Below are 17,350 nucleotides of genomic sequence, written 5' to 3'. Positions count from 1 at the left end.
GACAAAAGCTTCAATGTAGTAATTCGGAATAGGAGGCATGAACTGTTCATACACATTTTAATAACAATAGATAACACACATTAGTTATACTTACATCGCCACAATGTACACATGTTCACATTATGATTCATAGATATACTTAACAACTCAGTCCTTGTAGAAAGTTCCTTAAAATCCAATTTGGACAAAAGCTTCAATGTAGTTATTCGGATTAGGAGGCATGAACTGTTCATACACATTTTACAGTACATATAACAGTCAGACTACAAAGACATACATACAGTGAACTTGTTCCAGAACTGATTTGATGCATAACTGTATTTGTCTCACAACATGTGGTGTGTCTATACAAGTTAACATAATGAATGAGACTTGCAGGCATGTATGGTGAGTACCCAAGGTGATCCTTCTTGTCCTATGCTTCCATTTTCCTAAGGAATATCATTATTTATCTTACATTCAAACTATTGATCATTGACATGCAGATACCCTTTTGTGCTTGCACTACTGTTTCCCTAAAGGTTACCGTTATTTGCTGTATGTTTGAATTGCTGATGATTGACAGACTACTAACCTTTTACAGATTCTTCCCTCACACACAGGCTTCCCAATTGCTGAAGTGTGTCGTATTGACTCAGTTTTAGTTTCAGTAGGAGACAAACCTCAGGAATGATGGTATAGACTGTTAGTGTAGTAACACAAGTCCTCCCTGGTCCCTGCATTCCCTGTACAGGTCTTCTAGACGTACCACTATCATTCAAATTGACAAGTAGTGATAGTTTGTTTACTTCCAGGAGAGGAAATGCTATCTTCAGGAGACAGTAGTACATGATGTGCATATCTCATAACTCTTCAAATGTTAATGTTTTCCTTCCCCCCCCTCCCCCCCCCCCCCCCCCCCCCCCCCCCCAAAGAAAAGTTGGTTTTCTGTGAAATTTTTCAACTTTCGTCCTGTGAAAAAGTATCTTATCCAAGTCAACCAAATGTCTGGCATGTTCAGCACATTTGTTTTCATGGTAAAGGGAAGTCTTGGTGGAATATAAATAATTTAAGATGTAAAAGTAACCAATTACCATATAGTTCTGATGTTGATTCACTGATAGACACATAAACAAGACTAGAGATATGACTAATTCAAACAGCCCTATTACCACCTGACAAAAGAGTTGTACCACAGGTGAACACTATCTATATTGTCAGCAAAGTAAATGACAGGGAACATAAATTCTATACTTAGCTTTCTATAAAATTTTGGTGGTATTAATTTCTTTTTCATGAAAGTTCCAGCCTTCCTAAGGTTTTAATATTAGTTTTTCATCTTCCTTACTTATTGTAAGTGTGCTAACTCAGAAAACATCAGTTTCTGGGTGTGAGCTTTTCCAATTTAAAAGCCAGATTTGCAAAATTCTGAGGTTGATCTGGAGACAGATTAAAAAAAAAAAAAAAAAAAAAAAAAAAAGGAAGTAATATTAAAGTCTTAAGAAGATTGGTCATATCCTCCTGTCTAAAAAATACTAAGGATCAGTATGGAACATCAAAAGTGGCACAATACCAAAAAATTTGTGCCAGGATGTGAGGAGCTAATGCCATATATGCTATCAGTGATAACATATCATAGCATCACTGACATAAATGTCATCCTACCCAATGATTTTTTTACATCCCCTTCACTTGTGAAACTCTCTTACCTGTAAATTTCTTATTCTAGATGCTAATCTTGAGCAAGTGAGGTGGTGCAGTGGATTGGTTATCTCACTGAACTCTATTCAGGAGAGGTGATGTTCACCTTATCTTGTTGCCTGTATCTAATGAATGCGACATTGACAAAATGTTAAATCCTAATATTTTTTCCTTCCTTCTACTCTTGATTACACTCTGCTTGACTTCCTCAGTTAGGTAATTTCATAAATCACAACCATATCAGTATGGTATCAGTATGGCAGTAATGAAAAAAGCTACATCAAGTGTCAGGGAACATCGTCCTCTGCTGGAGCTATAGAAATTGTGATTTGCTGTCACTAATGAAAAGTGTTTATAATTAGAACTTTTGCACTTCTCCACCCTTTTACCTTAAAGTGTGTGTGGTGTTAATGGTGGTAGTGATACACCGATTAGTTTACGAATCTGCGAATGTAGTACATACTACTAAATCAGAGAAGCATATGACATTTGTGTGGGCATGTTGCCATTAAGTCATTCCAGAACAACTGAGTCTCCTACAAAATTCCCAAAATTGTGTTGTTGTGTAGTGGTACAATGGGAAAATGTGTTTTCTGAAATTTCATTTTTGTGAAGTGTGCAAAAAGCAGATACAGGGTGCTTGCCTCCCCTCTCCATGGAGGGGGAGAAACATGGTGGCTTTAGGTACAGGCGTTGAACCACACAAAACTGGGTTGCACAGATATAACTAGATGGCTGTATTGGCACTAGAAGGAAGTGATTATGGTTGGATTTGAGCCTTTTCACTCACAGTGACATGGTGACAGATACAAGAAATGAACTCAGTCACTGCTCTGTTGTCATCTGTGTTCCTGGCTGTATTGTCAGAAATGTTCCTGACTTCTCAAGTTAAGTGTCACTCTCACTGTAGACCATTGTAGTAGTGCCAGGTTCTGTCTTCTAAAAAAAGTCTTGGTGTTATTTGGTGGCTGCTCACTATTGAATCTGAGGTCCTTTGTCTGGAGGACCATTCCTGCTAATGCCATTGCTGTCACGTGTCAACTTGCAGATGCCATGCTGTTGCCTGGAGTTCCCAATGTGTGGACCCAGCAGCTCAGTCCATACAGGCTAGGCTAGGCTAGGCTGCAATTCATGACATGCAAGTCAGGCATGGCTTACTATAGTGAGATGGGCTTTGTGTGAAGTCAGTACACTTATATGCCAGTGAAATGTCTGTCAGAGTATCTCATGAAGATCCAGTTCAGAGTGAAGTTGATGAACAGCCTCAGTCCTTCCCTCCATTCTCTTTTCTATCATTGTGATATTAAAACTGAAGACAATTGAGAGAAAAGCAAAATACGAGGGTTGGAACTTTAATATATTTATTTACAGCTCATACCAAATAGATACTTCTTTCAAAGTTTTACTGACCTTCAAAGTAGTCACCAGCATTGTGTATAACCCATTGCCAGTGATGTGGAACTTGTAGGATACTCTTAGCAGTGTCAGTTGTGCGACAGTTCAAGCGGCACAGTCTATTGCCCAACGAATTTGTAGCAGTTAAGAAGTGAAATTGTGTTTTCTTCAGTTTAGAGTGGTTACTGGTTTGTTTGACTGATGGGGCTGCTAGGTGCTATACCACCTACTGCACTCCCCTGACCTAAGTCCTTGTGAGCAAACTCAATTTCTAAACCAAAGGAAACACGTCATGGCATTCGCTTCAGAACTGCTACGAATTTGTCGGGCAACAGACTGAGTCGCTTAAACTGTCAACACAACTGGCACTGCTAAGAGCATCCTACAACTTCCACATCGCTGGCAACGGGTTATACATAATCCTGGTGACTACTTTAAAAATCAGTAAAACTTTGAAACATGTATATATTTTGTACGAGCTGTAAATAAATAGTTGCCACTATTAAAGGTCCAACCCTCGTATTAAATGCCACACTTCAAACTGTGTTTTTACTTGAGGACACACACATACCAGTACTAGCACACACATACCATGCAGTAAAAATTAAGTAAGTCTGTTTAAATGTATACACAGATATTTCTATCATCCCACATACTGATGGCCTGATAGTGGTTTTGTGGTGGTTTACTGTGCCAAACTGAGTGAGTAGTAAGCTGTTTTCCATTTCTGTCTCAATTTCACAATTTTTGAACGGTTTTAATTCAGTGAAGCACTAATAGTTTATGCGGTTCACACAAAGTAGCCGCTGTGTAGAGATTTAACCTAATATTCTTTGCATTGAATTATAGTACTGACTGAGGTAACCAAATGGTTAAGTTACTGGATGTCTATCCAGGAGGAGTGAGATTCATACTTCAGTCCCTGACTCAGATTTTCAGTTTCCCACTGAAAACTGACAATGGAATCATAACTGAAGTGGCAGCAGGATTACTCATTACTCATTCACTATCGAATATTAACGTTTTGGAACTTGCTTTAACTTTTTTGTGTGTGAGAGAGTTAAGCTAATCTATAAGAATCTAACAAGGAGAAGGCCTCAGACACGGCCAATTGATTTGGTTCAAATTTGGCAGGTCGCTTGTGTACAACCTACAACGAAGGAATCTAAGATATTTTGGGTCAACACCCTCGCAATTTTGAGAAAATTACCCCTAAAGGTTATGAAAAGCAATTGACGAAAAATTGGAGTGATCGATAGGTAATTGTAAATAGAACATTCTTCTAATCATGTGTGAGGTCTGCAAATGCAAACTTTTCCAGAAATCGAGGGAAGAAACTTTTACAACTGCCCCTTCTGTACCCACATGGTAAACGCTTTTCCCCGATAGCGCAATGGCCAAGGTAACTGGCTGGGAATCGGAAAAAACTGTGTTCGAATCTCAAAGAAACCTAGTGGATGTTATTCTTTTCGTTTGTATATTTCCATATCTCAATTGATAGGGATAGGAGGATTAATAAGGTAAGTAAATCAATAAGGAATGATAATAATAAGATAGGCAAATAAATTTCTCAAACCTCTTGGGATAGTAAACAACTAAAATGTTACTCCAGGTCAATTGAGATATGGAAAATACAAATTAAAAGAAGAAATCCGCTAGGTTTCTTCGAGATTCAAACCCGGGTTCTCCGATTCCCAGCCAGTTACTATGGATGTTTTCTTTCTTTCTTTCTTTCTTCTTCTTCTTTTTTTTGATTGTTGTGTTTGGTCGTTCCGGACATCACATGACATCTGTTCAAGATCGTTTGTTGATCGTTCCACTCAGTTTTTATTATTACAGAGGCCAACCGGCTTTCTGACTGAACAGACTTAGCTACCGTGCCGGCCCGTTGCGCTATGGGTGCCGTCGGTGGAAAAACGTTTACCATTTGGGTACAGAAGCGGCAGCTGTAAAAGTTTCTTACCTCTATTTGTGGAAAAGTATGTGTTTTCGGACCCAATACCTGATGAAGAAAAATGCTCTATTTACAATTATCTATCGATCCTGTCAATTGTGAGTCGATTGCTTGTCATAACCTTTAGGAATGATTTTCTCAAAACTGTGGGGGTGTTTTAGGTTGTACACAAGCGACCTGCCAAATTTGAGTCGAATTGGTTGGCCGTGCCTGAGGCCTTCCCCTTGTAAGTCGAAACAGATGGCAAGAAAAGTCACTTAAAATGTCACTAGAGAAATAAAAACCACTAGAGATGAGCACGTTGTATGCAGCATAGGGTATGCAAATCCTTCCTGTTACCAAGTTTCTAAATGCACTCCTCACTCCTATTTTGCTGTTTTATCTCTCCATAATGGACATTTACATTTATTACAATCTAATCCAATTTCTTAATTTTAAGGTTGAATTATTTTCTTTGGTCAGTGCTTTACAAATATTGTATCTCAATTCGTACAAAAATTGGTTACCTGTTCCACGTAAATGTAATGAGACTACTGTAAATGGCCAAATAGTCTAATTGCTGAAAGGAAAAAAAGTCCTGGTCATTTCTTGTTACAGTTACTTCATAAAATCGATTAAGACATATCATGTGAATGTCTGTTACAGGAGGAGCACCATTTGCGGTTGTGAAACTCAATATTGTTAATTTGAACAAACAGTCAAAGATGTACAGCCAGGGTATGGCACCAGTTTATCGAATAGTTCCTGGACGGAATAGCTGGGATAGAATTAAGGAGAAACCTACTTTTGTTGTAAGTGTGTACTTTTTGAAAAAAATTCTTTTTGTGATAGCTCAAAAATTAGAGAATACAAATAAAATAATAGAGTGACTTATGTTTCATTTGCTTTTATGTAATGACAACGATAGTGTCAATTTCCTTTATGTTGATGCATATTGTTATTAGTTTAAAATGTGTTTTAGTTGTGCAAGTGGCAGTGGTTGTGAAAACCATGTATTAATTTTTACACAGTCCATTGTATAGTCTGCAATAGCTTTGAGAAGTATCAGATGTTATCTATAAACAGTAGGTTTCCACCTTTCAAGATAAGCAGCTTTAGGCAAAAAATGGGAAACAATAAAACTAATATTGAGTTAGCTTGTGGTTTTTGTTTGTGTTGTAGGTAAACTGATATAGATCTGTTTAATTTTCATGTTTCAGATCGAGGATAATACATTTATATTAAGTTTCAAGTATCGAACTCTGGAGAATCTACGTTCCATAACATATTTTGCATTTACATACCCGTACTCCTATACGGATTTGCAGAATATGTTATGCTCTCTGGACACAAAATTTAAATTATCAGAAGGTACGTTCTAATACAGGTGTTAAAAATGTGCACTCGTGTCATTTATTATAATATTACCAGGATATCTGTATGTAGCTGTTTTAAAATGAAACAGAAAGTTAATACCAAAACATAATCAGAATGAAACTATTCTGCATTTACATTTGCCATACATTTTACACATATTCACTGAAATAATTTATGTTGTAATAGTTTTGGTATTTTCTATTAGTATGCAGCAGTTGATGATGTTTTCAGCAGTATTAAATAAAAAGTTATTCATAAATGTATTGTGTACTTTGTATTTTCTACTGGCACCCTGTTAATAGACTAGAAAATAGGGTGTGCTTTGCAACAAGCATAATCTTGAACCTCTCCACTGCTAGAGTTTTTTGTATCCCACATGACTGGGATATGTGCCTCAGATGTTCTTTCATTTAAAACAATGACATATATGCACCATATTTTGAAATCAGACTGAGTTGTCATTGTCAGGTGCACTGGTGAAATGTTGCCTATGCTGCAGTGGTGGACCCAGGCATACTTTTCTTGATTAATGCACTAACTCCCTTTCCTTGTCATCCCTTCTGATCAGTTCCTCCTGACCCGGGGTGCTGGTGACTTTTTTGAACACTCCCCAATTCCTAAACCTTGCCAGTTCTTTTCCTTTATCCTTATTCCATCCCCTTAAGCATTTCTTCCAGAAGAAGGAGACACTGGCTCCGAAAGATTGCACATGTACTTAACTTTTATCTATGTTTTCTCTTGCCCCTGCCTGGGTTAGTAGATTTTTGATCCATGCAATTACATTATGTTTTCCAAAATTTATTATTTTCATTGATGTTGCATCTCCACACTTGGCTAAATTCTTATTCTAATTGCTGGTATCCAAGAATGCTTTCCTTATGTATTGTTAGGAACTAGAATTAAGATTCATTGGAAACAAAATGCGAAGAGAATTCTCATCTTAAACACTGACAACAGAAAGAGATGTGCAGATAAGAAGCTGACATATTTTTGAAGAGTCTAGGAGTCACACATGAGACAGCTATACCCCTTCCCAAGAACAAAATGATATTGTTAACTGGTCTTCACTGTTTGAAACTACCCAATTTCTTGGGAGATAGGATCTCTACAGCTGTATATTTTATTAAAAGATCATATACAAAGGCTTTGCATGAGACGAAGGTGGAAGAAATGTGAGCAGAAAGAAACTAGTTCTTTGCCATTTTGAAAGGATAGAAGAAGATACAGTTTAATGTCATGTTATAATCAATGAAGAGTTGTGTATGAGCTCATATTGGATGAGAAAGAAAATAAACCATTCACTGTTCGGCAGTATCATTCCAGTATTTAGTGAATGGGGAGACTTGCTCCACCCACGTATGAGTTCAATGTTTCACCACACTAGAACTTTAAGCAGATACATGGTACAGTAATGGAACATACATCTTCATCACAAAGTCTTGATGTATAACTTTGTAGAGGTTATTAAAAAAGAAATTTTAACATATTGCTTATTTCAAAATCGATTATCAAAGAATACTAGTATAAGCGAGAGGGTAAGGAGTCATTCCAATCCCGGGAGCGGAAAGACTTCCCTTAGGGGGGGAAAAAAAAAGGACAGGTGTACACTCGCACACACACACACACACACACACACACACACACACACACACACACACACATATCCATCCGCACATACACAGACCTGTGTGGTGTCTGTGTATGTGCGGATGGATATGTGTGTGTGTGTGTGTGTGTGTGTGTGTGTGTGTGTGCGAGTGTACACCTGTCCTTCCCCCCCCCCCCCCCCCCCCCCTCCCCCCTAAGGGAAGTCTTTCCGCTCTCGGGATTGGAATGACTCCTTACCCTCTCCCTTAAAACCCACATCCTTTCATTTTTCCCTCTCCTTCCCTCTTTCCTGACGAAGCAACTGCCAGTTGCGAAAGCTCGTAATTCTGTGTGTGTGTTTGTGTGTTTTGTTCATGTGCCTGTCTGCCGGCGCTTTCCCGCTTGGTAAGTCTTGGAATCTTTGTTTTTAATATATTTTTCCCATGTGGAAGTTTCTTTCTATTTTAAATACTAGTATAAGGTAATACATGTTATTTTCACTTGCGAAAATATTCAAAAGACTCTAAAAGACTGATACACTTGTGGTTGCTTACATGAGCAGGGTCAAGAGAAATGCTGTAGTCTCACTTAGTTGCTAGAACACAATGAAATAGGTGTTTGATCCACATCTTCATCTATAGTCAGCAAACCACTTTCAGTGTGCAGTGGAGGGTAATTTGGATACCACTTCCATTTCCCTCCTTTCTTATTCAGTTTGTGAACAGTACACTGGAAGAACAGCTATTGGTAAGCTTCTGCATGAGCTGGAATTTCTAGTGGTTTTTCTGTTACAATTGTTTCATGTTTGGGTATAAATAATATGTTGCTTGGTTCTTCTCGGAACATGTGTTTCCAGGTAAAGTGGCAGATGGAGTGAGTTGAAAAGGATCATAAGAAGTGTTAGCAGATCATTTTATGTTGGAACCAACAGTAATTTATGAGACATAATTTTAAATGGTACTAACACCGACGAGTCTCATTACTCTTGAGGAAACTGAGCATAAGAAAGTACTGCTGTTTCTTCCAGGTGGAAAAGCAACACTCCCCGATTTGGTTTTCCATAGCACATAGATTGTGAGGCAACTGTTAAAATCGGTCATGTTCTATTGAGCAGAATGGTCTGCCATTGAATGCTCAAGGATGAACTTGGTCACAGTTTGCCAGTGGCATACATACATGCGGTCATGCCCATATAAAAAGTATTCCATTGGTTACACCAAAGCTGATATATGACATAGCTCCTTTAGTAGGTGGCATGGCACTGGATAGGAAAGACAGTAGTAGTAGTAGCAGCAGCATTAGTAGTAGTAGTAAAAGCAGTACAAAGATGACATAGGCCAGGTTGTTCCATTGTGGATTTTCAATTTAGAAACCCTAAGTAAGATTCAGTGATAATAGATTATACAAAATATTCAGGCATCCTTGTGCCATTCCTACTCCCAGCAACATGCCTTGTGAATCATAGCAATTTGAATGATCCAGGTACAAAACTTATCCCATGCACCTGCCTTGCATTTCCTACACCATTCATGTCATTGGTTTACCATGTCCCATCAAAGCAGGGCCTTTTGTGAAAGCAGATGTACACTTATCAACTCTGCTGCAACCATAGCACAACTTTTTATGGCAGAGCTAAATAACCAATAACCTGTCCATCCATAAAAATTGTTACTCCCTAGTTGTAGTGTAGGTTGCAAAGCTACTGTAAAAATAGATCAAGTTAAGTGGGGTCACTTGATGGCAGAGCATGCTCCTCAACACGCAATCATTAGTTTCTGTTCTGTCAGTTACTGTTTTACAGTACTACTACCTACCACCCTGTTTTAATAAACTTATCGTTGAAGGGGAACATAAATGTGTGATGAGATTTACCTGAATTGATTTTGGCCCATCAGCTATTGTATAGAGACCAATCGCATACTTCTGCAAAACAAGCCCTATTTTTTTTAAATTGCATGTTTATAAAGTTCTTTGCAAGCTTGTTAACTGCAATATAAATAGATTATTGTACTGTAAATGGAGTTGATTTTTATTAAATGAGCTTGTCGACACAAGGAATTACTTTGAAATTCAATAGTTTATCCACCAAAACACAACTCTGTTGCAGTGGCACTAGGTACCTTGGCAACTAGCAGGCAGCCAAATTCATGAAAGCTAACTCAGTCCCTTGCAGTATGTAAATAAATGACCAAACTGTTAATTGTACAATATGTATCACCATACCTGTCTATAAAAAACTTTATAGTTTCTCTGGGGTGTCACCTGTGGAATAATTCTAAGTCAGTATGTAAATTTGGCTCATGAAAAATCAAAGTTACAACACTTGTACTAGTGGCCACTTGCCACCCAGAAATCAAATTACGCACAAACTTTACAATAATGCCTTCTGTAGACGGAGTGTGACATTCCCCTTGGCTATTACACTAATTTATTGTTCTTTGCAAATCGATCTTCATTCAGTGCAAACTTAATATCAGCAGGTAGACTGATGCTCTGTCCAGTTAGAATGTATAATGTAAAGTGGATTCTTGTTGCCAGTTCTGGTCTCTCTGCTGTTTTATAGCCACCATAAACATCACTCTCAGGTGGGCAGATGCCTTGCCGCCTTATGTCATCATTTTCCTATGTCGTAATTCTTTTCTGTCAGCTGCGCGTGACACTGAGACTGACAGCATGCCTAGTTTCTCGAAAGGTTGACTTATCAACCATTAATAACCTTCCACAATTGAACAGCACTGTCACCATGACCTTCTGCTTGCTTGTACTCACCTTAGAAGTCACAATGCTGAAAACTCAGTTCCAGGCTTGGAGAATTTGGATATTCAAGTGTACAATTATATTACAATACTGACTTGCTTCTGCACCTTTCCGTCAGTAGATTTCGTTCTCTACTGTCAAAATCATCTTAACACACACACACACACACACACACACACACACAATTGTCCTTTTTTTTACTGTCTGTTTCCAATTCACTGTTTGGTTTAATCCTTTGAAGGTCTTTTTATGATTTTTGTAAGCTTTAATTTAAATTTTGAATTGACCTTTGAACTGTTTCCACCAGTCAGCAGGTTTCTTCGAAACATTCTCCTGCTTGGGCCTCACGCCAGCACAGCAACAAAAATTGACCTGTGTGCCACCATATAGTGTAATGTCATTCACATAAAATTAAGAAACATTTTGCTACCATATGGTGTTATCATTCATCATTAACATAAAATTAAGAAATATTTTCTTCACCTCTCAAATGAAGCATGATCGTTACAAGAGTGCCTCAGTATTTTTGTCTAAATGCCAAGTCCTCGATGTTTTCATTCCCCTGAGTCTCAACACATCTGTCGAGCTTACTATGCTTTAACATCACTATTTCTATCAGCTTGCTTCCTATTGGCTACTGCTATTGTCTGTTTTGTACTATGCTGTTTTGGTGCAGTGATGTGCATTACATATTAATAAAACAGCTCTAGAACCAATCAGCCAACATTAATAAAATGATTTTCTTAAAAAATGGTACTCAAACACAGATCAGAAGTGAAATTATACAAATTCCTTTACTGGTCTTGTACAGATATGATTTCATTTATATAGAATGAAGCGGTGAGTGAAAATTTGTACCAATGCCAGGAATCGATCCCTTGAAACATTCTCCCATGTGGGTCTCTCATCCCTGCAGTTGTGTGAACTGTTGTGCCAAGGAGGCTTAGTGGCTAATGCTCCTGTCTAGTAAGCAGGAGACTCGGGTTCAATTCCCAGCTTGGGGCAAATTTTCACTCACCTCTTCAGTCTATATATGTAAAAACATACTAGAAAAGATATAAAAAAACATTCATTGAAGATTCTGCAAGAACAGGACCAATGACAACTGAAGAGAATCTTTCAGTGTGATGGAAGTGCAACCCTTCCTCAAATTGCTGCAGAATTCCGATGGACTTGGGCAATTCCAGTAGGACAATTCAACACTCCATACTTCAAGAATTGCTACAGAGTGGCTCCAGGAACACTCTTCTTAGTTTAAACACTTCCACTAGTCACCAAACTCCCTAGACATGAACATGATTGAGCGTATCTGGGATGACTTGCAATGTGCTGTTCAGAAGAGATGTCCAACGCCTCGTACTCTTATGAATTTGTGAGCAGCCTTGTAGTCAACTCCATGCCAAGTCATGTTGTGGCACTTCTTCGTACTCGCGGGGCCCCTACATGATATTAGGCAGGTGTACAAGTTTCTTTATCTCTTCAGTGTATATATAAAATGAATTGCTTTTCATAAAACATTACATTAAAGTGAATATTCTGTTGCTAACCTAAGACATTTGCTGTCCTAAGACATAAGTAATCTACAATTTTCAATAGTAAGTAATGATGTAGGCGTACATAAACACGGTGTCAGCTTTGCATGCTGTGGCGTGTGCGTTAATTTCCGCCCATTCACTCATGGTTAAGGGCTGCATCTCTACCCCTTTGAAGATGTATTGGTTCCTGCTACCTATACCCCATCTTAGCTGCTGGTGTAGCTGCTCCGGCTATGAACTACCATAATCACTCTTAATTCGTGTGCCAGTTTGCATTCAGTAGAATTGCACCGCTGTCAGTTTCCTATACTGGAAATACCACAGTCCCATTTATGTGCGGACATCCTGTCCAGCAGTATTTCTAAAGGAAATCACTATAAAAGTTTTATAAGCTGAGCTGCAAGCTCACAGCTCACATTGTGTTTCAAGTGCTCTATATTCAGCATTCTTGACTGGAAATCTTTAATAAACTTAAACCCACACTCAGAAGTTCCCTAGTATCTGCTTGCACTGCTTGCATTACCAGACCAAGCTACTCAGAACAGTATTCTCCATGCTGAAATTACTGTTGGAAATTTTCAGATCTGCTTAAACTAAACACAGGGGTTCATTCTGGAATCTCTCCATACTTGTCATCTTGACTGCACACCACGACACCAAACACTAGCCATTTTAAACTGCGAAAGTGAAAACTGTCGTTCCAATACACACTTAGTCCCACACTTAGCATCAATATAATATCCTTTATCCTGCTTTCAGCTCTTCCTCTGCTTTAGTTCCCATCCATAGCCCTTTTTCCATCTTGTTTCTTGTCCATATCTCTAAGATAGGTTCAAATTATCTTTGTTCCACTTTATTGAAATTTATAGTGCTATCACAACCATCCTCATGATTCTGTCAGCAGTCTCTCCTTGGCGTCACATTTTACTAGAAATAATGAAGGGTAAGTTCAGGGAACGGAAAGATCTTACTATGCAAAATCACATCCTGAATGTGTCAGTATGGAGGATTATGATGTTATCTCAATGTCAATGAATAAGATTATGATATCCAAATACTAGATTAATCTTAAAATGGAAGAAAACAGAGGAGATCAAGAATTTTGCATTTCTAGAACTCACGGATGGTCCACAGTTAGTGACCAAACTAGGTGAACTGTACATTATTGGTAAAGTAAAATATTTAACAATGGTCTGTGATTCCTCATTGGCAAACAGTATTTCAAAGGCACAAAAGATATTGTAGATCACATCTTTGGAAAGAATAAGTAGTAAGACACAGGCATCTCATTTGGGAGGAGTACAGTAGAAATCCCTATCTGACCATCTAGATTCATGTTTTCTGTGGTTTCCCTAATTGCTTAAGGTAAGTAATGGGATCATAACTTTTCTTTACCATCTGTCCACAAACCAAGCTTGTGCTCTATCTCTGATGTCATTATCATTGAGGGAATGTTAATCACTGATCTTCTTTGAAAGAATAAGACTGCCACATGGCTGGATAATGCAACTATGAGTGCACAAGAAGTAACTGAAAATGGAAAATCTGCTACAGGATTTTTTTTACTTAAATCACACAAAGCAGATTTCACAAAACCCTGAGAAGTGACTAATTATTTTTCAATAGCTCTAGCAGAGTGTATGGCATTCATTTCATCAATATGTCTTCAGTATTTATGGCTATAAATAAAAATGAAGGAAATATTTACACCTATTAAAGCAAATATTAACTTTTTCTTTGAGGCAATTTACCTGTACTGTGCAAGTGTAAGGCTTGCGTAAGTAGTACAGCCATGTGGTGATTTTGCCTGTGAAGTTTTGGAGGACTTGCGAACATCTGATTATGTATGCTCTTTTGGGATGCTGATTACAAATGAAATTGCCACCTCATTTTTTGCTCACAGAAATATCAAACAAAACTGTAAACAACACAGAAGTCAGTTTTTTGCTAAAACTCTAAAATGATGAATTTTTTAGTATTCCTAAATTGAACAAGATTGTATTCCCTATAATTTTTGATTCTATTAACTTTGTTTACGCATTGCATCTGACAGTTATGGGAATTATAGTAGCTTGTGACTCATCATTTGATATTATTGATTAAGTTGTAATTTTTATTACTTCTTCCATCTTACTAGACTGCTTTTTCTTTCAATGGTGTATTTGTTTCCTTATGCACTATTAATAACTATAAGAAAATAAGAAGCTATGTAATAGAAATAAGGAACTGGAAGAAGCCGGCACCCATGATTCCCCAGAATCACTTCTTAAATCTACATGAAATGTTGTGATCCTTCAGTTTCTCATGATGTATTTGTTGATAGAATAGTCCGCAGGTGTACTGCCGGTTCTTAGTATTCAACAGACACAACATTTTGGTGATCAGACACGTCGCCATCATCAGGCGTGCATACAAACTCAGCTCCTGGGGGTGTTTGACTGACATATATCCCCTCCCTCTGTGAGCCATTCCCTCTGCTCCCATTTCAGATGCAGAAAGTCTGCCCCAGGAACTGGAACACCTCAAAAAAAAGTGTCCAAAAAAAAACATTACTCAGAATGGCAGATTAAGAATGCTCCTCACACCACCACTACAGTACAATCTGCAATCTGTAAAGTCAGAAGAAGTCACCGAGGAAGAAAGAGCCACAGGCTTTATACACTGGTGCACTATCGGGAAAAGTCAGGCACATACTGAAAAAGAATTTGAGTAAGAACTGTATTTTGACCACCCAATAAAACACATGCTTTGTTGGGGAGCATCAAAGATTACCTCGATTTGTGGAAGTCCAGGGTATATCAGATTCTGTGTCATTTTGGAAAGGGATATACTGAACAAACACTGCACATCATCAAAGATCGATGCTGAGAACACCAGTGGCTGACTGATGTATCCAATGAGTTGGTGGTCGCAGAGCACTGTTTGTCAGATGATTATGTGATGGAACATGAACGTGCCAGGATTTTAGCTCAGGCTTTGAAATACTGGGACAGTGTCATTAGAGAAGCCATCAAAATTCGCAACGGGTACATTCTAATCAACCAGGACTGTGGCTATAATCTTAACAGGGTTTGGGAATGAGCACCGGGTCTAATTAAGAAGACACTCAGCAAACACAATAATTTGGCAGCCAGGGTGGGCATGGCTACTACAATAACTCTGTCACAGACACCGGTGTAATCACCTCTGCGTCTGCCAAGGTAATGGCTCACAGAGGGGGGGATATAAGTCGGCCACACATTTCCAGGAGTCAGTTCATCAGTGTAAATGATGATGATAACATGTCTGATTGCTGAAATATTATGCCCATTGGACCCAAGAACTATCAGTGCACCCAAGGGCTGTTCGTTCTATGAGGATTGACTGAAAAGTAATGCCTCCATCTTCGTAACTCTTCAACAGTTGGCAGCATTGGTATGCTGCAGGTACTGGCTTGTTCCGTAGCCTCTTCTCTACAGCTCCAATTGGTGGGAAGCTTTAGCATTGAATGGTTGCGTTGTTACAGTGTAAAGTATGGAACCCTGCGCAGACGGTTGGTCAATGCGATTTAAGCAACATGCAGTCATTGAATTCTTGACAGCAGAAGGTGTCACCCCAAAGGAGATTCATCAGAGAAAGAAAGCAGTTTATGGTGATTGTGTTGATGTGAGTAAGTTTAAAAATGTTGAGGTGGGAGCATCTGACCTGCATGACATTCTGTGACACCAACCATCGTGTTTCACAAGCAAAATGTTGACAGATTGATTCAGGACGATCGTTGTATCACTCAGAGAGAAACTGCCAGCACAATCAGCATTTCACAAGAACGTGTGGCTCACATTTTTGCTTTCCTTGGCTATCGGAAGATCGGTGCACGACAGGTATCCTGGATGCTGACTCCTGAAATGAAAGCACAAAGACTTGAAATTTGCCAGGAACTCCTCTCGCGTTACAAGAATGAAAGTGACGCCTTTTTCCATTCAATTGTGACAGGAGGCAAAACGTGGGTACACCATTATGACAGAACTTTGAGACTGTGGTTGCGAAAACAGAGTGTCGACTTCTTCCGTGACAGCTACAGAAAACTTGTTCATCATTGGCAGAAATGTATCCAATTGGCTGGTGATTATGTGGAAAAGTGAATATCGGTAATTAAAGATCACATTCTAAGGATTATTTCTGCATTTGATTTATTAAAATATTCCCATCCAAACCCAATTAATGAAGGTGGAGGCATTACTTTTCATTCAACCTCACACATGAAATGTTGAATGTTTCTGATTATAGCCCCTGAGGCTTGGGAGTGCAAAGCAATGATTTGTGTGAGTCTGCGATTGGATGTTTTCTTCCATTCTCATTACTCCAGTAATTTTTCATGTTCCAATCATTGTTATAGTAAATTGTGATGAGCCATAGCTTCAGTCAGAAGACGTGAGGCAATATCATCCATAATTTTGTTAGTATAAAGCATAAGCTAAAATGTTTATTTGTTTAGTTTATAACATCCTTTTTAAGATCATGATTTTTAATTGTGGGCAGTGCAGTGCAAATTTGGATCCTTTTACAAAGTGTTGATGAGCATCTACTTTCTCTGATAGCAGAAATGTGAAGTTATGTCTTACCTACTTTTAAAGTACAAGAACGGCATATGTTCGGCATTTGTGTTGTTGATTGGATTTAGATGATGATATAAAAATATGAGGTATTTTACCTCTCAGTGAAATTTTGCACACCTGTAGAAATTAACTGACTTTTATTTTTTGTGTTGGCTAGGAAATTTCCTGAGAGTTAGTAGCTATTATTTTCCCACCAAATGTTATTTCCAAAGTAATGTTTTTATCTGTTCTTCTAGTTCATTCAGTGTTTTTGGAAGTATTGTCAGAATATCCATAAAAACAATTAACACATCTGATTTGGCTTTGACATATGCAGCATATCTATCAAAAATTGAATGAAATGGAAGGCGCTACCTTTCACCCAACTTTAAGCAGGAACAACACACTATCAATCACAAATTTAGTATGCTCCAAATTATATCATTTAGTGATTTGAACACTTTATGTCGAAGAGAGGTAGTACATTTCCATGCCCCATTTTTGTGAAATAA

General features: G+C 38.2%; 1 protein-coding gene across 2 annotated transcripts in view; it reads left to right on the top strand.

Annotated features, from left to right (window-relative positions):
• Positions 1 to 17,350, top strand: part of LOC126268178 (cytosolic carboxypeptidase-like protein 5) — a 167,609-nt gene that overhangs the window by 49,663 nt on the left and 100,596 nt on the right. For both annotated transcript variants that reach the window (XM_049973779.1, XM_049973787.1), the window contains 2 exons: positions 5,675 to 5,820; positions 6,229 to 6,379. In XM_049973779.1, coding sequence (XP_049829736.1) covers positions 5,675 to 5,820; positions 6,229 to 6,379 — 297 coding nt within the window. The remainder of the gene's footprint in view (positions 1 to 5,674; positions 5,821 to 6,228; positions 6,380 to 17,350) is intronic.

The sequence above is a fragment of the Schistocerca gregaria genome, chromosome 1, assembly GCF_023897955.1.
Source record: "Schistocerca gregaria isolate iqSchGreg1 chromosome 1, iqSchGreg1.2, whole genome shotgun sequence".
In the NCBI taxonomy this organism is placed as follows: Eukaryota; Metazoa; Arthropoda; class Insecta; order Orthoptera; family Acrididae; genus Schistocerca; species Schistocerca gregaria.
The sequence above is the reverse complement of the archived record's forward strand: the minus strand, read 5'-3'. Positions and strand labels throughout refer to the sequence as shown.